Consider the following 25,126-nt stretch of genomic DNA (forward strand, 5'->3'; position numbering starts at 1 on the left):
ACAGAGGGAGAGAGACATAATTCTTGGAGCATAGACTGGACCCATATGATTTCTGAAGTTAGAGAAGCTAGACCGCGATATTCAGATTCTGCACTGCTATGGGATACTTGCCTTTGTTTAGGCAATGACCAAGATATTAGGTTGGGTCCAAGAAAGAGACAATACCCGTTGGTACTCCGACGGTCATCTGGGCAAGAGGCCCAATTTGCATATGTATACCCTTGAAGATCAAAGGAGTTAGCTTGGTGCAGTTGTAGACCATAACTTGAGGTGTCTTTTAAGTAATGAAGGATTCGTTTAACTACAAGCCAGTGAGTTTCTGTGGGATTGGCCATGAATTGGCAAGCTTTGTTAACAACAAATGCAATGTTGGGCTGAGTTAAAGTGACATACTGAAGGGTGCTGACGGTGCTACGATAGAGCTTGATATCCAAAAATGGAGGACCATCATGTTGTGAAAGTGTTCTGCCCAGCATTCCAGGTGCGTGTGCTGGTTTGGAATCCAACATATTTGTACGTGCAAGAAGATCTTGGACATATTTGTGCTAACCGAGGTGCATCTTGCTTCCATGGTGTATTACCTCAATACCAAGAAAATAATTCAGGTGTCCAAGATCACGGATGGCAAAGGTAGAGTTGAGGTAGGAAATAAAAGAGGAAACTTGAGAAGAATTACTTCTAGTCACCAGAAGATCATCAACATAAACAAGTAAGATTAAAACATCAGTTGCTGAATACCAAAAAAACATGGAACTATCAGTTCTTGAGGCTTGGAATCCCCATTGAAGAAGAGCATGACTAAGCTTATGAAACCAAGCTCGTGGGACTTGTTTAAGTCCATATAGTGTTTTGTTGAGTTTACACACATAGAAAGGAAACTGAGGATCCACAAAACCATGGGGTTGAGCCATGAATACTTGTTCATCAAGGTCACCGTTCAGAGACGCATTTTGAACGTCTAGTTGTCTGAGTGACCACTGGAAAGAAACAGCAATGGCAAGCACATTCTTATTGTTGAAGCTTTCATCACATGACTAAAAGTTTCAAAGTAATCCAAACATGGAGTTTGCGTGAAACCTTGAATGACTAAGCGAGCTTTGCAATATGATAATGGTGGATTATTCAAAACTTTCACATCTTATCTTACCACTCATGGGATTACACATAGAAGTTCTTGTCCCTATATTCCTAAACAAAATGGTTGAGCTGAACGAAAAATGAGACATTTAGTTGAGACTGGTCTTACCTTATTAACCACAGCTTCTTTACCATTACAATTCTGGATTTATGCCTTTCATACAACTACTCACCCCATTAATCGGTTACCAACTAAAGTTCTTCAATTTCAATCTCCTTTTCAAGTGTTGTTTAATAAAATTCCAAACTATTACCATCTCAAAGTGTTCGACTGCCTATGCTATCCATACTTTCGCCCGTATAATAAACATAAACTTTGTTATCGCTCTAATCCATGTGTGTTTCTAGGCTATAGTCCTACTCACAAAGGTTACATGTGCTTTGACTTTAACTCCAACCGCATATATATCACTCGACATGTAAAATTCCATGAGACAAAATTTCCATTCCAGCAGACTATTAACACCTCATCTGCATCTTCTTCTTCTCAGTTCACGTCTACTCCAACCTTATTACCTATACCATTGTCTATTCCACCAACTCAGACTTCACACTCTTCAGTTCCTACATCTTAGTCTCCTCACTTGTCTAATTCTGCCCATTCATGTCATTCTTCCCATAATTCAGCTTTCTTACTTCTTGTACACGACCCTATTTCAGTTCCTTTCAGTGCATCTTCCAGTTCTTCTCTTACTAATCCCTCAGCACCACACAACTCATATCCTAGGATCACCCGGGCAAAAACTGTAATCTTTAAGAAGAAGCTTCTCTTGGCTCATAAACCTACTGAACCTTATTCTTTCCAACAAGCCTCCAAGGATCCAAATTGGGTTTCAGCCATGGAAACGGAATACAAAGCTCTCATACAAAACCATACCTGACAGCTAGTTCCTCCTCCTACTGATAGTAATATCATTGGATGTCGAATATCCTCAGGATCAAGAATATTTTTGATAACCTAGCAACAATTGGAGAATCAGTGTTTGAAAGGGACCGAATTCTTCAACTTATTACGGGTTTTGGAGCTAATTATAACTCCATAGTAGCTTCTTTGACAGCACGAGAAAATGATCTATCTCTTCACTCAATACATAGTAGTATTCTTCTTACTCACGAGCAATGATTGTGTCTCCAAAATACAGTACCTGAAAGTGATCTTGTCATTGCAAATATTGCAACATCTCAACACAAAAATAACAGCAACAAAAGGCACAACAACAGATTCAGTTTCTCTCAAAACAAAAATGGCCCTCGACCAGGAAGATATCCATCTAGTGGTAGAGGATAAGAAAACCATGTTATCTCTACTGATCGTCCATAATGCCAATTGTGTGGAAAATATGGTCACATCGTTCACAAGTGCTATCACAGATTTGATATTAATTTTCAAGGCTATACATCTGCATATAGTTCTTCTGTACATAATACATCCAACGACAACAACCAAACGCAAGTTATGGTTGCATCTCCAGCTCCGAAAAATAGTGAGACATGGTTCTTTGACACTGGGGCCACTCATCATCTAGCTCGAGATATTAAGAGTCTCTCTGATGTTCAAGCATACAAAGGAAATGAGCAAGTTATTGTTGGAAATGGTAAGAAACTTCCAATCCTCCACACTGGTTCAAAATTCTTTTCGTCCACCTTCATAAATTTTCATTTAAAGAAAGTCTACCATGTTTCTCACCTCACTACTAATCTAATTAGTGTTTCCAAATTTTGTACCGATAATAACGTCTTTTTTTAGTTTCACCCAAAGTTCTTTCTTGTCAGAGATCAGGTCTCAAGACAAGTTCTTTTTTAAGGACAACTTAAGAATGGCTTATATGAATTTCCTCCTTTGATTGATGATGCCCTTGCAGTCTTCTACACTCCTACAACATCAAACATCACCTCTAGCCTCTGGCATTCCAGGCTTGGTCATCCAACTGATGATATTCTAACAAAAGCTCTTGATTCTTGTAATATTGTTTATCAAAGAAATAAACGTGATTCTTGTTCTCCTTGTCCAATTGCAAAGAGTCACAAATTACCTTTTTGTGATAAATGGTTGAAAATCAATTTGCTTTCCATATTCAATGTTTGGAGAGCTGAAGCTTGAGTATATTCTGTTTGGCTATCATCTTATGCTCCTCTCCTCTTCTTGCTCTAGATTTCACCCTGGTTTTTCCCTATGGTTTCTCCTCCAAAATCTCTACCCAACTCACTCTCTCTACGTGTCCTCCTCTGACAGCCTACCTTTCCCAACCAATCTGCAGAAACAACCCGCCACGGTAGAAAATATTCCTCCTCCACTTGTCTCAGCCCGGGTGGGCCAAAAGAAACCTAGAAACCTGCTCTCTCTACCCCAAAGGTGGCCAAGAAATGGAAGTCTCGAAGCTTCTAAGGGTGGTGAGAAAAGTGCCTCCTAAGGGCCCAAAATTGGGGTCTGCACTAGCCTTGCAATGTTTGCCCAACACTACAAGAAAATGATTAAATACCAATCCTTTTTTTTTTTTTTTTTTTTTAAATTTTACCATCAAAGTAAGGTTTAAAAATAATTTAAAAATTATTTTTTAATTTTTTTTAAAAATAATATGGCTCTAAAAAGAAGATAAATAATAAAGTTGTTTGGTTCTTTAATGAATCCAATACATTAAATCTCACATGATTTAGAGCTTATTTGCTGAAAAAATTTACAATAATAATAATACATGTAAAAACGAAACTAGCAAGTCATTCAAAATAAATTTTAGTCCATGATTTTCTAATTTTACTGATACTTTTTAATACTAATTAAATTGATTTTTGGGCCTCAAATTATTTTTAAAATTTAATAAATTTGATTTACAATTTATTTGTTTAATGAAAATTCTTCGAAATTTATATTGGATTATGAAAAAAGAAAAATAATAATATCATATTGAATTTTATTTGTACTTAATGATTTTTTTTTAATTTCTTTATATTTTTATTTTGGTTTTAAAAATTATTCTTTATTTCACTTTTAAAAAAAAAACCAAAACTTTTTTTTTTTTTTTTTGTCACAACAAAAGCTCTTGCAATGTCTATTCATTGTAAATCAATCACTTCATATCTTACAATATTCATTGCATAATATAGTTTGTAGAGGGTTTGAATTTTAATAATATATTTGCAAAATATTAAATAAAGTATAAATAAAAAGGTAAACCTGGAAACAAGACATCCATCTCCTTTTTTATTAGTAAAAACTGAAGCATTCCATAGCTGCTTCCAACAGCAAATCCAAACATCAAGCAAATATAGATCAAGTTTGTAAATTGGATTCTACATTTCCAAATTTCCAAATCATAGTAGACCTATGAAGCTGCAACTTCCAACCAACTCCATTTTCCAGCCTCAGAGTCTGCAAAATATATAAAGGTTAAGCAAATAAACACCTTTCACACCTATCTCATACATAAACAACTACATTACAACCAAAATTTGAACTTTCCTCCATAGCAATCAATAAAATACCAAAATTTCACTAATGCCACTCAGAATAAGATCAAAATTGCAACGTGATTTCAACCTAATTTGAAATTCAACTAAGAACTTTGAAGTGTTGATAAAATTAGAGTTTTAGAATTTGGGAAAGATTCTAATCTTGGTTGGGAGAAGGGGGAGAAGGAAGAGAATTAACCTCCCAAATCTGTGGAACTTAAGAAGAAATCTGAAGAAAGATTCCATTTTTCATGCCTCTTAAGATCCCAAATTGAAAATGTAACATTTCTTTCTCAACACCAAGCCATATGAAAAGAGATTTAATCAGAGAACTGAAATGAAGGAAAATGGATGAAGTTGCATGAAAATACTCCTACGTTATCGATTAAATTACTCTTAGATTCTTAAAATTGTCGGTGCTTACACAATTTACAAATGGCTGAATCTTCTGTCGAGATTGTTTTCCTCCACTTGCCTCTTACCATAATTAAATGAGAAATTCCTTTAATGTTGAGGCATCTCCAAGGTCTGGTGAACATTCCTGCTAGCAGATTAACATGAAAGACTGTAGTTTGAGTTTCTAGATTCATGGGATGGTGGCCATGGATTTCTTGATAGGTAAAACATCACCACAGGGATCTCTGTAGGCTAATTGCCTGGTGTGTGGCATTTTGAAGGACATACTGAGACAGGTGATGACAACTTCCAAGGGTTCATGGGATTATGAGAAGTAGATGTTAAAAAGAAGTCCATTGTTTTTCTGACTAATCATTTTAACCAACAGAATTAGCTCCCTTGTGCCATGAGCTTGAGATGACTAAAGGGAAGATGGTTGTTTATTGGCCAATATATAAACTGAGTGAGATTTATCATTCAAATGGGGGCAGGATCTCAACCTCCATTACAATATATGGAATGATTTGCTGTAACATGTTGGAAGGGGTATTTGAATGTTATCCTTGGGTTTCATGTTTTTTTTTTTATTATTATTATTATTTTATTTTCATTCAATCTATTGAAAGCTGTCAGGAGTTGCTGGATCAAAGGCCATGAATATTTTAACAATGAACTTTGATGGTTAAGCTATGGATTTTATCCTTGTAGGAGAATGAAATAAATGCATTTCACAAGAAGATTAAGCCAACTAAAGACAAAATATCTTACTCTTAACTTCAAGCTCTGGATGGATTAATAATGGGGAAAAAAATGGGGTATGATTAGAAACCATTGTAATGTAAAAAATTTAGTCTTTTGGGCATAAGGTACAGATCGTACTCAAGTTAAGCAAGCATGGGTAGAAGAACTTTGGAATAATGAATTACAATGTTGGGAGATTGGATTTGAGAGTGCATTTGGTTGGAATTCCAAAGGTAAACGCTAGTAGAAAGTTAGTTGTGGATGAAGATAGTCTTTTGGTCATTCAAAAATTTTCATATTGTATTCTCCATTACAATTTAAATTCCCTCCTTTTCTTCTGTTTCTTTAAATAGACGTTTTGAGGTTGACTTCCCATGGTGATAAATGTATTTCAAGGAGGTGTGATAAAGGTCATAAACTGGAGAATACCCTAAAATTCAAAGTTTGTCACAGAAAATGGATAAGAAAAAGAATGCACCCTCATTTTCATGGGTTCCTGGCTTCCTGGCAAATGGGTAGAGTGAGTGAAAAAAGCAAGGCATCATTTAGATGATAGTGTCCTATGAGGTAGGAAATCGAGTCCAACAAAAGACAATTTTAATGGTAAATATAGGTTGTTGGAACATGGGAAACTCGAAATTGGTTATTTCAGAAACTTAGGTCAGTACAGTAATGCTGTCAACTCATTGAGTAACCCTCCAGAAAATGGGAGTTAGTGAGAACTATATGCCCTATGAGGTAGGATTTTAGTTCTTTCAAATATGTAACGGATGTTAAAGTAATGGACAAATTTATTGGGGAAAAAATTAGAATAATTCTCGGGATTGGTTTTCCCACTTGTTAAGAATTTAATCATAAACAACATAATTATGTTAGGACATTTAAAGAAAATTAAAGGATCATAAAATTAGCATACTTGACTGAAGCAGAAGTCTCAATTGAATGCGCTGCCATTCCTCGCAATACTAACACCCAAACAGTGATGCCATAGAGCATACACTATATTTCCATAGCCTAAAAATCTCTTGATCAATGAAAAAAGAGACCCTCTCTCTCAAGCAATTCTATTTACTCAGCTTCTCAAAACATTTAAGAGAAGGAGAGTAACTCCTAGTTATAGAGCCTATGAGATAAAGGATGGGTTTTCGAAAATCAAATTTAAAGAGCTCGATAAACACACCACTGATTATCTCATGCGATAATTATAAATAAATTTAAAATATCTCTTATTGTGGCTCTGGGCCACTTATCAAGTTGTTTCTCTATTCTAGGGCTCTCATTCTAGCTTATGACCAAGATACGAATAAGAAAGGTATAGAAGTACCACACCAAATCTTACATAAACCAACATAGTTTATCTCCAAAGAGGTGTATTGTTATGCCCCTACACCATGCTCTTTACATCGCATAGTTCATGCAATCCTCACCACCTTTGAGTCAACTACCCTCTCCACAAAAAACATTCTAAGCCATTTCCAAAATACTGGGACACATCATATGTGCTTGAGTATGCATAATGAATTCTCTAAAAAAAATGAAAAATCTGAAGAAATTATAATTCCTCATGGAAACCATTCTTAGGACCTCATCTTTGAAGGGAAATACTGGCGACCTAAAATCAAACACTTGAATTTTGGCTAAGTCAAGCTGCCCCACATGCTAGCCTACGTGTCATCTGCTGCCTGCTTGAGCAGCAACCAAGCCTTCACATGATCTCTCATCAAACCTTGGTCCATCAGCTTGCTTGCTGAATAGGCACTCATGGGTGCAAAGTGTCATTCAATGTCGCCTTGGTACCGTATCATCCAAGTCAAGATGCTGACACACAACCTTATCCCTACCCCCCAATCCAATCCAAAGGAAAGGGGAAAAAAAGAAGTAGCAAGCTACTCCCATACGCACCCCTCCTTTGTGCTTGCAGGAGCTCAGATCATAGACCATTGCTCCAATTAATTCCATACTCCTTTCCATAACCCTACCCTCCAACCCAGAGAAAAGGGGGGGAAAGAAGCAGCCACTGGCTGCTTCCATACCCAATTCAATACAAATTGTCCTACATAAATTAAGCTCAGATACAAATTTTTTATTGCCTAACAAGAGGAATGTGTAGCCATGGTAATAGAAAAAGAATTATACACGTGTGTACACACATAATACATGGGTGCACACAATAAATGTAATGCATGTCAAGTGTAACTACAAAATGGAGAAGAATATATTGATGTGCTAGCTAAACTTCTATTGTGGCATTTCATGAAAGCAAAACTTCCATCATTGCATTTCATAAAAAGCAAAATTTCCACTGTTGCATTCCATAGAAGCAAATTTTTGACTGTTGCATTTCATAAAAAACACATTGCTCCTTAATGTTATTACCTGGATCTGAGGGATTTTTTCCTAGCAGAGGATTTCTTGCTGTGACCAGCAGAGTTGGATGGCAGAGAATTGGTTGCAGCATTAAAAGATTTTGTTTCCATTGTCAGCATCTTCAAAGATATTTTCCGGAGGTAATCAGACTGAATTAGAGGTAAAAATAAAAAATATATCAATTCATCAAATTATGAATGACAAACTAAGATAATATAATATAAGTTTTGCACTTTAATCTTTTATACTAAGGATAGATACAAAAAATGCTCATAGGCCTTGAGGAATGGTTGAGTAAATACTAGCATGATGGATATACCTGGCTTGTGGCAGCAGAATAAATCTTTTCCTCAAACCTTTCAGCAATTTTCCTTAGCTCATGCAGTCCCTCTGGTCCATAAACAGGAAGATGTCTCTTCAATGTCTCCATGCTAGACATAAAAAAACATCAAATTGTGATAAATTATTGTCATGTAATCATTGCAAAGTTTTAAAAACAAAAAAAATAAAACTCTTCAATAGGAAATCATGCTAGTTGTGCACTGACCATGTCACATAAATTTCCAACGAGAAAACAATATTGCATGAAACAAGGAATTTATAGTAAATAGAATATTTTTATTAAGGAAGGAAAGGGACTATCATCCCATAATAAGAGAGGGTTTGAGAGTAAGACAACCAGAAAGCTGGTTAACTAATAGGATTCCATGCTTGCATCCCTTCCTTTGAACAAGTCAAACACAAAAGATTGTCTCCTGCAATTTACTCCAGGTTCTAATACCTTTTTTCTCGTTCCTGTTTTGTAATGATCATACTTGAACTTCCTCATGTATTGATTTTTAATGTACCTAACATGCTCACAAGAACTTATTGTGTCTTGCCTGGCTTGAACTCCCAAATACAAGAATCAATGAAATTCAATTATATTCCCCCAAACAATTCATGGAATTCCAGTAATTAGACCAAGGATTAAAGCAAGTTCTTTGGTCACTATACTTATTTCTTGCCAATAGGAGAAACTGGTTTGGAGGTTAGAGGTCAAGAATATTTTTAGACCACCTATGTAGACTAGCTTAACCTAGACTAATATTGCTTTTGTTAGAATATAATATACAATATGGGTCCAATTCTTGATAACTCAAAACTTTGACGAAAATTGATTACTTAACAGTATCATATTTTAGGTTATTCAGAGGTCTCGAGTTGAAATCACTCCCCCATTTATTTATTTGTCTAATTATGTGTAATCACAAATGTATGATTTATCTACCACTACTATGATTTGGGAGGGTTGAGATTTGTTTGCTACTACCATGATTTATGTCTCTCATGGCAGGTATAGGGCCACATGCATGCAATAGAAAATGTGTGATTTGTCTGTTACTACTACTATAGTTTGTCTCTCACACCCAAGGTGGGTACAGGAATGTGTTTGAGGGGGGTGTTACAACATGATATACGTTTGTCTATCACTATTGCAATTTGAGAGGTGTGTGATCATACATGATCACAAATGTGTGATTTCTTTGTCACTATTGTGGTTTTTGAGTCTCATAACGAGAATGGTCCATGTGTGTGATCATAGCATGGGGACTCATGAAAAGGATGTTAGAGCATGATTATGGATCCAAATCTTAACAGCTTAAACTTAATGACTTGAGAACCTTGTGGAATACCAAATCATCATGCTAGCATTGCCATATGAATAGCCACATCATACAACTAGGCTGTTCATGATCATTTGTACATGTGTTCTAGATCACCTTCAAAGCTGAATATAGCATTCTATAAAAAAAGAGGACTGTTCTACTGTACAAGCACCAGAATGGTCTCATTAAGACCCAAGTGCAGAGGATAAATGCATATCAGTGACAACTTCAAAATCAAATATATGGTGGCATAATCAACCATGACGAAAAAGTTTTTATCAACAACAACAAGGAATAAGTTGCTTCATTTCTTTCTAACTTTTTCCCCTATCATCACTCTTTCTTCTGTCAAGAATCTTTTAAATGATTTAATAATTTTTATATAATGTGTAATTACACAGAGTGAGGCTAAGATACAGGCATCCTCATTTTCTTGCCACAACCTCTCCTCCTTATTTGGCAATATTACAGTACATTCTTTATATTCTGCACCTATGAAATTCTAACTGACATCACCTTCATCAGTTAAAATTGAAAGCTAATAGTCAATAAAATATAAGGCGAGAAAATGTGAAATTTCAAAAGGAACACTTGCACAAATCAAAATATTTTTTAGCTCAAAACTTCAAAATATAAAAACAAGCAAAATGAAATTGCACATGCATCCAAATACAAGCCAAGAGAAATGTGAAACTTCAAAAGGAATACTTGCACAAATCAAAATATGTTCTCAAAACTTCGAAATGTAAAACCACACAAAATGAAATTGTACATGCATCCAAATACAAGCCAAAAATATTCATTTTAACAAGAGCTCAGACAAATTTAGCTGCTTCCCCAGTAATCTTTCCGAAAGAAAATTTGACTGTATCTTTATTGTCTTAAAAACAAATAACCTCTTGGAATTTAAAGATTAATGAATCATGTATCTTTAAGCAAAGTCTAAAATACAAGTAAAAAGGAATTTGTGTATCCAAGAACAGTAGTTTCAAACCCTAACCAATATCAAGAATTCCTATTGAAAAGCAGTTTTAAGTTCCAACACTAGAACTTTCCCAAGATCCTCAAAACATTTGCATTTGGTAATTGAAATAAAACACTCACATTTTATTGACAATCCTATGGCGTGAATCAGCAGAAAGATGAGTCTTCCAATCACCTCCATCCATGACAGGTTCAGCCTGAGCAGGTCTCTGATTATTTGTGTCCTTTAATTCCCAATTCCAAAATAAAGAAAATAAAATGAGGAAAAAAAAACTTATAAATTTCCTGTACAAAAAAAGAACCTGAGAAAGAAAATCAAAGAATCACATCGTGGTATTTAAAAGAAGTGAATTATCCATTTCCTCCAATGAAAAAAAAATTCAAATAAAAAGCAAGAAAGAAAATCATGCCACGATAATAAAATGAAATGAGTAATCAGTTTTCTTATTCCCTGCTGAACAAAAAATTGGAAGTGAAACCCAAGAAATCTGAAACGATATTAAAATGAATAGAATAATATAAAAAAATTGAAAATAAAACCAAAGAAACGAAAACCACACCATGATATAAAAATGAATTGAATAATCAGTTTTTTTATCATGGATAAAAAACCCCTAAGGAAACCCAAGAATAAGACTGTGCCACAATCTTTCAATGAATTGTATCGTTGATTTTCTCTGATGAATTAAAAATAAAAATAAAACTTAAAAAAAAAATCTGAGGATAAACCATCCAAGAAGGTAATCATGCCATGATGTTAAAATCAATTGAATTATCGGTTTTCTCTACTGAATCGAATATTGAAAAAGAAACCCAAGAAAGAAAACCACGCCATGATATTTAAATGAATTAGATAATCTGTTTTCTCAAGCATATCAAAAACTGAAAATGAAAGCCAGAAAGAAAACCACGCGATGATATTGAAATCAAGTGAATTATTACTTTTCTCTTCTTTATCAAAAATGCAAAATGAAACCCTAGAAACTACGCTCTGATATTAAAACGAATAGAAATAGTCAGTTATCCCTATTGAATCAAAAATGGAAAATGAAATCGAAAAGAGGAAATCACGCCCTGAGTCGAATTGAATCAAATTATCTGCCTTCTCTACTGAATCAAAAATTGAAAATGAAACCCAAAAAGGAAAATGACGCCATGGTATTCACGCGAATTGAATAATCAGTTCTTTACGGAGTCATTAAAATAAATAAATAATCGAAGAAAAAAAAAAAGAAACGAATGAAATAATCAGCTTTTTCCATTGAATCAAAATAGAGAAAGAAAATCAGTGCATGATATCGAATGAAGTGAAATGAAAAAAAAAATGAAAATAAGAAGTAACCTGGGACTGGGAATGAGTGGGATGAGAGGGCAGTTTTAGCGAAACCCTAGCCTTTCTGATTCGGAATGTCATGGCTTCGATGCTCTAAGCAAAATTTTTGAAATATTTGGTTAAAAGGGATGAAATAATCCCAAATTTGAAATCTAACATTTTCCATGTTTTTTTCTAGAAAAGTAATCTATTTTTGACATAAATGCTCTTTTCTATTTTAAGTATTTACATGTAGATTTTAAAAGAAAATATTATTTTTACAAGAAAATAATAAGGATATTTTTGTCTAAATGATATCAAAAAAGCTTTTTTAATCAAATAACCCTAAATTATTTTTTGCTTATGATAGATGCAGACTATGAAAAGCTCTTCGCTTTGTGGAGAAATGAATGGCACCTACGAGTTACGTGGAAGGGCCAGATAATAAAATTATATTATATAACTTTTTAAAATTATCCACTTACATGTCATTCATGTAGGGACCCCTCCCTCCGAGAAACACGTGGCACGCATCTCACAGAGACACGTGACACGCATTATCAACCAGATCGCCATCATCCGGATTTCTCTAAGAACGCACATGGCGTGCTTCTCCTATCCGGACTGCCTCAAGGAAGAGCAAACGATGCTTATAAAGCATAAGACATCCGAACGGATTCCATAATACATCCGCTCCACAATACATCCGGATAACCAACATGGGCTATCCGGATATGATTGTCCGGATCATTGACTAAAGTAAAGCAAGTCTTACACGTTATCGCAACAACCAGCCATGGCCCACGTCCCGTCACCTGCAGTGTGAAAGGACGAATTGAGGTGACAACAAGTCACTTCCCACGATCATTCCACATGATCACTTCCCACGATCTCTGTCAGCCGCCCGTAGGGTGATGATGGCCCTACTACCGCCTAATGTCATCATGACAACATAAAATATCTTCCCACCATTAATGAGAGGAATAGTACTCCTGGAACTATATATAAGCCTTCACACGAAAAGGAAGGTAACCTCCTGATACCTAGAAAAAAACCAATTGATTTATATCTCCCTCTCTAATCATGGCTAACAAAACCATCGGAGGGTGCGTCCGGACACCCTGTCCGGATGCCTTTTTGCAGGTATAACGACTGAATCAAGCACTTATATTGGTTGAGGTCGCGCATCCATCCATTTGGCAACTACGTGGATCGTCAGGGACGCGAGGCATCAACATTGGCGTCGTCTGTGGGAACCCTATTTTCATTTGATTCAGTCACTAGCAAAGATGGCCACACCTTCCCGAAGCCGTTCATCTGGTAGGGGAGGAGATGATAATTTTGAATGGCGTCAGGCCATCGAAAGGAGACAATTGGCAAGCGAGCGACAACTGAAAGCTCTCTTCCAGGAGATAGAGAGATTAAGAGAGGAAAACGCTGTATTACGCATCCAGGCTTCAACATCAAGGCCTCCTCGTCGTCAGCGTTCAAGAGGCCAAGTAGCAAACTCAAGGCCAGAACCAGAATCAATATATCCTGGGACAGCAGGAGCTATCCCAGGAACATGCAGCGTGAGGCCTCATGAGCCACACACGCCTATGCCTTGAGCTCCCCGTGAGGAAAGCTCAGACTCTACTCATTTTTCAGCAAAAAGACAACGTGATAGAAAATCTCAGTTGTTAAATTCGATGCGCGCAAGACTAGGCCCACAAGAGCCTGGGAGATCAAGGCCACCAGTAGCCACAACCTGGGCACCACGCCCTGACCCTATGGTCACCCCCATGGTGCAGAACGTGCACCCGCATCGTGACCCCCTGGTCACCCCCATGATGCGGAATGTTCACTCGCACCTAGCGGAACAACCGACTGGGAGAAACCTCCCAAACGAGCCACCCATTGGCTCCATCAGCAAAAGGCTGGATGACATGCTCTCCACGCCCTTCTGCTCTCATATCATTCATTACGAGCCCCCAAGGGGATTCCTTGTACCAAAATTTTCCACATACGATGGAACCAACGATCCCTTCGATCACATCATGCACTATCGACAGCTTATGACGCTCGATATTGGCAACGATGAGCTACTATGCAAAGTGTTCCCCGCCAGCCTACAAGGGCAGGCCCTCTCATGGTTTCATTGCCTACCTCCCAACTCTGTTGACAATTTCAGGGACCTGTCCGAAGCTTTCATGGGACAATACTTGTGCTCCGCTCGACACAAGCAAAATATCAGCACCCTGCAGAACATAAAAATGCAAGATAACGAATCCTTGAGGGAATTTGTGAAGCGGTTTGGCCAAGCCGTACTTCAAGTAGAGGCTTGCAGCATGGATGCTGTCCTACAGATCTTCAAGCGAAGCATCTGTCCAGGCACTCCATTTTTCTAATCACTAGCCAAAAAGCCTCCTACAACAATGGATGACTTATTTAAACGTGCCAACAAATATTCAATGCTCGAAGATGACGTGCATGCAGCCACTCAGCAAGTTTTAGTTGTCGGACGGGCATCTAAAGGTGACGCGGACAAAAATGCTAAACCTCCAGATCGGCCAGGGCCGTCCGATCGAAGGCAAGAGGGACCGAGTCGCCCGGATAGGCCGCCTCTCACACTTCTCTCCATATCGTATGAAAAACTTCTCCCAATGATCCAAGGCTTGTTCGACTTCAAGTGGCCTAGACCCATCGGAACGGACCCATCCACGAGAGACCGCAGCAAGAGATGTGCCTTTCACAAGGACCATGGTCATACAACAGAGACATGCCGGTCCCTCTAGTATCTGGTCGAGAGGCTCATCAAAGCAGGACATTTAAAACAATACCTCCGCTCGGACATTGGGGGTAGAGATGCTTCTCAGTATCACAACTCTGGAACCCCTAGGGCCCCAGCCGCCCCTAAGGCCGTTATAAACTATATTAACGGAGGACCATCCGATGAGGAGTATGACTCCAGGCGAAAAAGACAGAAACTGTTGCGAGCCGCATCAATACGCGAATGCATTAATTCCATCCGGCCTGGACTAACTGGAGAGGGCCCTCGCCCCATAGACGGAACAATCATCTTTCCACCAGTAGATCCCACCCGGACACTACAACCACATCGCGACGCCCTCATCTTGTCCCTGGAAATAGGAGACTTCGATGTGCGGCGTATCTTAGTTGACCTAGGCAGCTCGGCCGATCTTGTACAAGCATCGGTCGTTAGCCACATGGGACACAGTCTCACAGGCCTTGAAAACCCTGGACGAATCCTGTCTGGATTCAACGGGTCGTCAACAACGTCCTTGGGAGACATCATACTGCCAGTCCAAGCCGGCCTAGTCACTCTCAACGTACAATTCTCGGTGGTACAAGAGTTATCACCCTTCAATATCATCTTAAGGCGCACATGGCTACACTACATGAAAGCCATCCCCTCTACATATCATCAAATGGTGAGTTTCCTCACCAACGAAGGGCAAATTGACCTATATGGCAGCCAGCTGGCCGCTCACCAATGCTATCAGATAGCACGAGAAGCAGGAGCCAACCAGGAGGAGGCATCTCCCCCTGAACCCAGCCATACACATGACCAATAGCAATTATTGGGTCCGGTGGACAAAGATCCCTCAGCAGCAGATCCCTTACAAACAATCCAAATCTCGGACGAAAATACTCACCTCACGAACGTCAGTTCCCTCATGACGTCCGAAGAAACTAAGACCATGCAAAACGTCCTTAGACGAAATCATGACATCTTCACATGGACACATTCTGATATGAAGGGAATTCATCCCTCTATTGCCTCTCACAAGCTTAACGTCTTTTCAACTGCTAGACCCGTCCGACAGAAGATTAGACGCTTCCATCCGGACAGAAAAAAAGTCATCCGGAATGAGATTAACAAATTGCTAGAAGCCGGATTCATCAGAGAAGTATCTTATCCGGATTGGTTGGCAAACGTAGTGGTGGTACCCAAAAAAGAAGGAAAATGGTGAGTTTGTGTAGATTACACTAATCTTAACAATGCATGTCCAAAAGACAGTTTCCCTTTGCCACGAATAGATCAAATTATGGATTCCACTGCCGGGCAAGGGATGCTCTCTTTCTTAGATGCCTTCTCCGGATATTACCAGATTCCCATGTCCCCGGCTGACGAGGAAAAGACAGCATTCATAACGCCACACGGCCTCTATTGCTACAAAGTCATGTCGTTCGAACTCAAAAACGCTGGCGCCACTTACCAAAGATTGATGACGAAAATCTTTAAACCTTTGATAGGCCACACGGTAGAGGTATATATTGATGATATAGTGGTTAAAAGAAAAACCCGAGAGGAACATGTTCTTCACTTGCAGGAAGTTTTTCACCTCTTAAGAAAGTATGACATGAAGCTAAATCCTTCTAAATGCGCCTTTGGCGTAAGTGCTGGCAAATTTCTGGGATTTATGGTCAGCCAAAGAGGGATAGAGGTTAGCCCGGATCAAGTCAAGGCAGTCATGGGAACACCTCCCCCTAGGAACAAAAAGGCGTTGCAACGCCTCACAGGCAAGCTCGTTGCACTAGGGCGTTTCATAGCCCGCTTCATTGATGAATTGCGACCCTTCTTCTTGGCAATACAAAAGGCTGGAACACACGGATGGACGGACAATTGTCAAAATGCTTTTGAGAAAATTAAACACTGTCTCATGCAGCCACCCATCCTAAGCAGTCCCATCCCAAAAGAGAAATTATACATATATCTGGCTGTGTCAGAATGGGCAATCAGCGCCATTCTATTCCGCTGCCCCTCACCCAAGGAGCAGAAACCAATCTACTACGTTAGCAGAGCATTGGCGGACGTAGAAACCATGTATTCAAAAATGGAGCTAACAACCTTAGCCCTCCGAAGCGCTGCCCAAAAGCTCTGCCCCTATTTCCAAGCCCACCCAGTGATCGTGCTGACCGACCATCCCCTTCGTAACATTCTGCACAAGCCAAACTTAACCGGGAGAATGCTGCAATGGGCCATCGAATTGAGCGAGTTTGGAATCGAATTCCAACAGATTGTCCATGAAAGGCCAAGTAATGGCTGACTTCGTGCTAGAATATTCCCGAAGACCTAGCCAACACCAAGAATCAAGTGAACAAAAATGGTGGACTCTGCGAGTTGACGGAGCCTCACGATCATCAGGATCTGGAGTTGGGCTTCCACTACAGTCCCCAACTGGGGAACATCTGGCGCAAGCCATCCGATTGGGATTCTCTGCCTCTAACAATGAAGCAGAATACGAGGCTATCTTGTCTGGATTGGACCTCGCCCTTGCTCTATCCATCTCCAAACTCTGGATCTACAGTGATTCGCAACTCGTGGTAAGGCACGTCCAGAATGAATATGAGGCTAAGGACGCACGCATGGCGCGATACTTAGCTAAAGTAAGGAATACCTTGCAGCAATTCACCGAATGGACAATCGAAAAAATCAAGCGAACTAAAAATGGGCGCATTGACGCCTTGGCCGGCATAACTGCCTCCCTCCCTATCAAAGAAGCTATTCTATTGCCTATACATGTGCAAACCAACCCCTCTGTCGCAAAGATCTCCACTTGCAATACCATTGAGGCAAACCAAGCGGATAGCCAAGAATGGACATACAACATCGCAGAATATATCCAGACAGGCACTCTACCCGGAGATCCCAAACAGGCACACAAAGTCCGGGTGCAAGCTGCCCGTTTCACCCTGATTGGGGGGCACCTGTACAAGCGATCCTTCACAGGACCTTACCTTCGATGCCTAGGGCATTCAGAGGCCCAGTATGTGTTAGCTGAGTTACATGAGGGAATATGCGGGAATCATTCAGGAGGACGATCTCTGGCACATAGAGCCCATTCGCAAGGATATTATTAGCCAACAATGAAGCAAGATGCGGCAACCCATGTAAAAAAATGTGATAAATGTCAAAGGTATGCTCCCATTCCACATATGCCGTCAGCAACATTGAAGTCAATCTCAGGCCCATGGCCCTTTGCGCAATGGGGCATAGACATAGTAGGACCCCTCCCAGCAGCACCTGCTCAGAAGAAGTTCCTCCTTGTCGCCACTGATTACTTTAGTAAATGGGTGGAAGCTGAAGCATATGCTAGCATCAAAGACAAAGATGTCACCAAGTTCGTATGGAAAAACATTGTTTGCAGTTTTGGAATTCCCCAAACCATCATAGCTGACAATGGTCCACAATTTGATAGCATCGCATTCAGGAATTTCTGTTCAGAGCTGAACATCCGGAATTCGTACTCCACATCGCGTTATCCTCAAAGTAACGGGCAAGCAGAAGCCACAAACAAGACCCTAATCACTGCCTTAAAAAAGAGGCTCGAGCAAGCCAAAGGGAAATGAGTGGAGGAGCTACCCGGCGTCCTATGAGCCTATCGAACCACACCCGGACGACCAACAGGAAACACTCCTTTTGCCCTCGCATACGGAATGGATGCAGTCATTCCTACTGAAACAGGTCTACCTACTATCCGGACTGACGTAGCAAAGCAGAAAGATGCAAACACAGAATTGGGAAGAAACTTGGATTGGGCAGATGAAATAAGGGAAAGCGCAGCCATCCGGATGGCAGACTATCAACAAAGAGCATCCGCCCATTACAATCGCAAAATAAGACCCAGAAGCTTCAAAAATGGTACGCTAATCCTTAGAAAAGTTTTTGAAAACACTGCTGAAATAGGCGCAGGGAAATTCCAAGCCAACTGGGAAGGACCCTATATAGTGTCTAAGGCAAGTGAAAGTGGAGCCTATCATCTACAAAAGCTGGACGGAACTCTATTACTTAGACCATGGAACGTGTCCAATTTAAAATAGTATTATCAATGAAAAAGCAAGACAAGTGCAAGTGAGAGAAAACAACATTTTATTGATACTTGTAAACATGTGTACAATTAGGTCTCCGGACCACAAAAAATACAGAAAGAAGATTACAGAAAAAATTGCAAAAAGAAAAGCTATCAGGGAGCAGGCTTGTCTAGAAGTTTCTTCTCTTCACCTGAAGGAATTGAAGAGACATCTCGCTTTATGCCATTTTTTTTCATACAGCAGCGATAGCCGAAGAAGAACGTATCATCCACTTGTTTTTGATAGTCCGCTTCAAGCTCCTCCCTCTCTACAACAAACTCCCGCTCTAGCTCTTCTTTTTGCGCTGTTAAGCGTAGCTGCAAATCTTCTTTCTGCTTCTTTTCAATTGAAGCCTCTGTCCGGAGTTGCCTCACCTCCCCCCTCAGCCGGGCCACCTCATCCTCTGCCTCATACAAGCGGACGACCGTTGACTCCTCCCGACTCTTTACCTCAGCCAAGTCCGCCCGGAGAGCTTCGTTGTCCTCTCGAGCGGTGGATAAACTGGTTTCGGCCTCCTCCAGTCTCAAGCGCAGCTGATCTTCACTATTTTTACGCCGAGACGCGAAGGCCTTCATGTAATCAGTGGTTCGTAGCAAGTCAGTGAATAAATCGTGTTGTTGAGCCATGCCACGAAGACCACTTACCAGCTGCATACAAGCACACAAGCAAGAAAAGCGAAATTAGAAGTCATACCACAAACACATCAGCGTGACAAAAATCAAGAAGCACAAAGAATAGTGTACCATTTCCACCATTTCAAACATCTGGGCAGAAGGCTTGACAACAGTCGAGCCAGGTGGAATCTGTTTCAGCTTCTCTTCCAACTCCGCGTAGCTAAAAGGGCTAGCGGGGGTGCAAGCCGCATCATCAACAGGATTCCCCCCTGATGAGGCAATAGAGGGCGACTCCTCTTCCGAATCCGGGGCCGCAGCATTATCAGCCTGATGGGTCTCTCCGGGTGCACCCTCATCCGGAACCACCACCGGGACGGTTGGAGTCTCAGTCGCCATCTCCACCTCACTCCCCTCCAGATGAGCATCTTAGGCGGATGAACAACTAAATTCAATCTCTTGCAATCGATCTTGAAGCCGCCCGATGAGTCCGGACCTTAGATTACGCGTCGAGCGCGGCCTCTTTGAAGGTGACCCCTTCACCGGAACAAGAGCGAGACAGCTTGGATCGCCAGAGGGATGACTCTGGTTTTCTGCCCCCGTTTCCTCCATTGGAGTCGCACAAAGGACCCTAGCTGCATCGGCATCCGAATGGGGGGAGCCGGGCTGATTGATGGACGCAGCTTCCTCAACCAAAGTAGCAAAATGGGCAACCGCTGACAAGCAGGGCCCCGAATGGTTCAGGCTCGCAACGTGTCCGGAACCACTTGAAATAGAGTGGGGAGCAGGGTTCATTGGCTCCTCTATTATTACCTCCGCCTCATGAGTAATAGGCGGAGGAACAAATTCCCTTGGAGGAGTGGACTCCTTCACTCCCTTCCCATTTTTTACCAGTTTCCTCTTTGTCGCTGGGGCTTTCCTTGGAGGGGAGGCTGCGCTGCGTTTCTGTCCAGGAGCCTTCCGTAGAGTTCCCTCGTTTTTTCTCTTCTCCCGATCATCAAGGAGTGCTCGGCGTTTTTCAGCATCAGCTTTTTTTGCCTCCTTGTAGACAGGGAGATCCTTCAGAATGTAATGCTCCCCAGACACTACCTCCTTTGGCAGCTTCCTGGGGAGAATGTTGACGACATACTCCTGGGACTCCCGGACGATGGCCATTAGGTTCCGCGCAGTGAGCAGCGTCCCATAATGCCTCTCCCTAGCGTCTATCTCAAATAATTTATTGAGACAGGCAAAAGACGCCTTTTCTACCCAGTCAACTATGTGGCCCCTCCTTTCCGGACCTGCATTGTCAGCAACAAAAGATAAGAATGCCATCTGGAAAGATCAACAAAAAGACAACAAGGTAAAAGCCGGACAAAACCCACAAGCAAACTTACCCGGAAGCACTGTGGAGTAGTTTGGAGAAAAAGGCCTCGTCGGATGCTCCAATAGCCCTGCCCACGCACCCCGGACCACCACGTGTCCCTTCGCCCCTCCCTTCGTCGAATTCGGCAGCTCCGTCACCAATTGAAGGGAGGGCAGGTGAGCGGACATGCTAAAGATGTCATTTTTTCCCTTCTTCAGGGAGTAGACAAAAAAAACCTCCAGTAGCGTGAGGTCGAGATTGTACAGCATGTTTATAATGCTGCATCCCATCAACACCCGGACTATGTTGGGGTGAATGAAGGCGGGTGGAATCTGGGAGAAATGGAGGAATTCCTTTAACAACGCCGGAAGAGGGAACCGGAGCCCCGCGTTTAATTGCTCTTTTGAGAAAATGATGGCATGTTCTTCAGCTTTCTCAGTCGACACAAGCTCCTCCTCATTCAACAATTCCACAATCACGCCATTTGGGATGAAGAACCGATCCCGGAACTCCTTCACATTCAGTTTGTCTGTAGGTTTCTCACGAGCATCGCCGGCCCGGACAGACGAGACAGTTTTCTTTGCAGACATTTCTTAGCCCGAGGATGAACCGAAATCTACATACAAAAAGCGCAACAGTCAAACACAGCAATCCAGAAAACTCACAAACCCTAACCAAAAATAGTCAAAAACACCCTAAAAAAACCTCAGAAAACCAACAAATACCAACATTCCACACACAGTAGCAAGCGGCTTGCCTCAACAAGTCAGAAACGAAACCAATGAACAACAAGTGCAACAAAGGGAAAAACAAGAGCAAAATGCACGTACCAAGTGGAAATCTGAAGAAGAAAGGTTGCTGTTGCGACACAAAATCACCGGCAGAAAAAAATTCTAGGGTTTCCACTCAGAAAAACAAAGGAGAACATAGAAAGAAGCTCTCAGGAAAATGCAGTAGGAAAAATACAACAGAAGGCACAGTATGCTATTTATAGGGAGACAACCCCTCGGAAAACCAAACGAACAGCTACGTCATCATTGAAACGACATGCTGCCTGGGAATATCCAGAGTCGGCGGCTCATCATAAATGCCTTTTTTGGCTCCCGCACCCCCACTCGCCACGTGGCCCAAACCAGACAAAAAGACGACTTCAGTTTCAAAAAACCAATTATTTTTAACCCGCCCATTTTTACTTAGGCAAAATAGGCAAGTTAAAAAGGGGGGCAATGTAGGGACCCTTCCCTCCGAGAAACACGTGGCACGCATCTCACAGAGACACGTGGCACGCATTATCAACCGGATCGCCATCATCCGGATTTCTCTAAGAACGCACATGGCGCGCTTCTCCTATCCGGACTGCCTCAAGGAAGAGCAAACGATGCTTATAAAGCATAAGACATCCGGACGGATTCCATAATACATCCGCTCCACAATACATCCGGATAACCAACATGGGCTATCCGGATATGACTGTCCGGATCATTGACTAAAGTAAAGCAAGTCTTACACGTTATCGCAACAACCAGCCATGGCCCACGTCCCGTCACCTGCAGTGTGAAAGGACGAATTGAGGTGACAACAAGTCACTTCCCACGATCATTCCACATGATCACTTCCCACGATCTCTGACAGCCGCATCACCTACCACGATCTCTATCAGCCGCCCGTAGGGTGATGATGGCCCTGCTGCCGCCTAATATCATCATGACAACATAAAATATCTTCCCACCATTAATGAGAGGAACAGTACTCCTGGAACTATATATAAGCCTTCACACAAAAAGGAAGGTAACCTCCTGATACCTAGAAAAAGGCCAACTGATTTATATCTCCCTCTCTAACCATGGCTAACAAAACCATCGGAGGGTGCGTCCGGACACCCTGTTCGGATGCCTTTTTGCAGGTATAACGACTGAATCAAGAACTTATATTGGTTGAGGTCGCGCATCCATCCATTTGGCAACTGCGTGGATCGTAAGGGACGCGAGGCATCAACAATTCACCCTCGATATTTTGACTAAATACACCAATAAATTTCATAAAATTTCAAATAAGGTATGTGAATGAAATTAATTATTAATAAAAATAATATTATATAATTTTTTAATTATTTAATAAAAATATAAAATGAAAAATTAAATAAGGCCTCATTTTGATTGTAACGGAATAATATAGGCCCGACTTATGGGACATTTGAGTTAATTAGGAAAGAAATTCTTATAAGAACCCAGGTATGATAAACCTAAAATGGTTCCCATTTTGCTCTTGGAGAGGAGGTGGATCAATTAAATCTCGTCACTACGCTCTCTTTTCTCATCCATTTTTTCGAGAATTAAAGCATCTCTTTAAAATCTCCTATTTTTTTCATCATTGATGAATAAATGAAAAGAAGGTGTTTGCAGCTTCAACATTTGGAATTTGTTAGCAATTAAGATGTTAGGATAAAATTCTTAAAAATATAACATGATATAATAGATTTGGAATTTATTGATATTTCAATTTCACCTTTATCAATCCTTATTTCATGCATTACATTTTTATTATGAGCATTCTCACTTAGCATATCTTGCATTGCACATGATTTGAGTATATTAAAAGTTGCACAATCATGAGTTCCTTACAAGTAGATAATTCATTCACAACTAGTTTGTGAATTTAGACAATCCATTTGACGTTGTAGTGCATCACCTCTTAATTAGATAAATGGTCGATCTTTGGTATTGAGATAAGGTTGCCATGGTGAGTACACTAGCGTGTACAGTTACATATTAGACAAGATCTATGGTGAGTCTTGAAGTAAGGTTATCAAATAATCATAGTTTCACCAAGTTGTTATGTTGTATTGTCTCTCAACCTTGAGAGGATATTAAGTTTGTGTCAAAATTAATAGTGACTTTGATCTACAAGTGAGATTCTAAAGTGATCATATATTTCTTATGGATTGGATCATTGTTGATGAAAGTCGATATTAATAAGTATTATCAATAAAAACACCATGATATCTCATGGACTTTGAGATAATGTGACCCCCTAGGTAATCAAAAGGACATGTGTATCATGAAATGTGTAGCACATACAATAAGAAAATCTATAATTCAAGGATGATAGAAGTAATCTTGAAAGGCTAATAGTTTTCACCTTGTTAGATTACGAACACTAATTGATGAAGAGACTATATACCGTGAATAACAAGTTACGGACTCAAACACTTAGTGTCTTGTAGTAATATATATAAAGTTTTTCAGTGCGATTGATTATCTATAATAGGATGTTGAGTCAACTTCAAAATTAGACTATAAGGGAGCTAGTATTATCCTATGGGTCCCACTTGGTCCTTGTTTAAACTCATATATCTTGATGACATGGTTTATGAGGGTTGGATTGGTTTTTGTTTTACTTATGTGCATAAATGCATTTTGGTAATTACACATGGTTGCATAGAGTAAGTAAACAACATCTTTGGATTGGGCTAACTGATTAATTTAAACCTAATTAGGCTAATTAGTCAATGATGACCCTTTTTGGGTTATATTAAATGTCTCAGACCTAAAGTCGGTTTAAGTCACTTAAGTCTAGTAGAAAACCAATAAATACTTCCTTAAGGGTTAAGACTTCATACTTTTATCATTCTCTTCCTTTAGTCTCGAGAAAGAACCCTAGCCTTTAACCCACATATTTCCATTATCTCAATACCTAGACTTAAGGAAGAGTTATTGGGTGGAAGACTACTATGTTTACAAGATCTTCTACAATTTTGAAGTTTTTTAAACCAACAAGAATCTATGTAGGAACATATCTCAAGGATGACTTTAATCTCTAGATCTATAGTTTTATTTTTGGTTTTGAATACCATGTTTTCACCATGCTTAAATCTAGAGAGCTTAGAATAGGATTTTATGCACCCTAATGATCTAGGGTCTAGGAACAAAGTAATCTAGGGTTACCTACATAAGAACCTTTATGTAAGTAATCACTGAAAGATATTTTCAAAGAACATCTTTTAGTTATTTTAAGTTGTTTTTACTTGTTATTTGAGAGTTTAAAAAAAAATAATAATTATATGAATATAAAGAATGATTAAAAATAAAGCATTACATTAAAACATGTTTAAAAATATAGAAAATAAATTAAAAATATTTTATATTCCCAAATATGTTGTTATTTTATAAAACATTAAAGAACAGTTTTCCAAAACTATGAACCTATTTAGGATTTTATATAAATGGTTTTAAATCACAATGCTAAATAGACTCTTACGTGTTTGTTGAAATTTTCTCAAACA

The 25,126-nt window shown here is 39.8% G+C and overlaps 2 protein-coding genes across 2 annotated transcripts; one reads left to right on the forward strand and one right to left on the reverse strand.

Moving 5' to 3' along the window:
* Nucleotides 1–4,304: 4,304 nt before the first annotated feature.
* Nucleotides 4,305–12,454, reverse strand: LOC100243707 (mediator of RNA polymerase II transcription subunit 15a). Its single transcript, XM_002274795.4, has 5 exons — nucleotides 12,064–12,454; nucleotides 10,842–10,945; nucleotides 8,408–8,519; nucleotides 8,098–8,237; nucleotides 4,305–4,504 (listed from the first exon to the last, which is right to left on the reverse strand). The coding sequence occupies exons 1-5, from the start codon at nucleotides 12,133–12,135 to the stop codon at nucleotides 4,498–4,500; spliced, it is 435 nt and encodes a 144-aa protein (XP_002274831.1). The 5' UTR covers nucleotides 12,136–12,454; the 3' UTR covers nucleotides 4,305–4,497.
* A 4,622-nt stretch (nucleotides 12,455–17,076) lies between these two features.
* LOC104877894 (uncharacterized) lies at nucleotides 17,077–17,908 on the forward strand. Its single transcript, XM_010647281.1, has 2 exons — nucleotides 17,077–17,709; nucleotides 17,852–17,908. Exons 1-2 carry the CDS (start codon nucleotides 17,077–17,079, stop codon nucleotides 17,906–17,908), a joined length of 690 nt encoding a protein of 229 aa, XP_010645583.1.
* Nucleotides 17,909–25,126: the final 7,218 nt, after the last annotated feature.

Source organism: Vitis vinifera, chromosome 13, assembly GCF_030704535.1.
Source record: "Vitis vinifera cultivar Pinot Noir 40024 chromosome 13, ASM3070453v1".
Lineage (NCBI taxonomy): Eukaryota > Viridiplantae > Streptophyta > Magnoliopsida > Vitales > Vitaceae > Vitis > Vitis vinifera.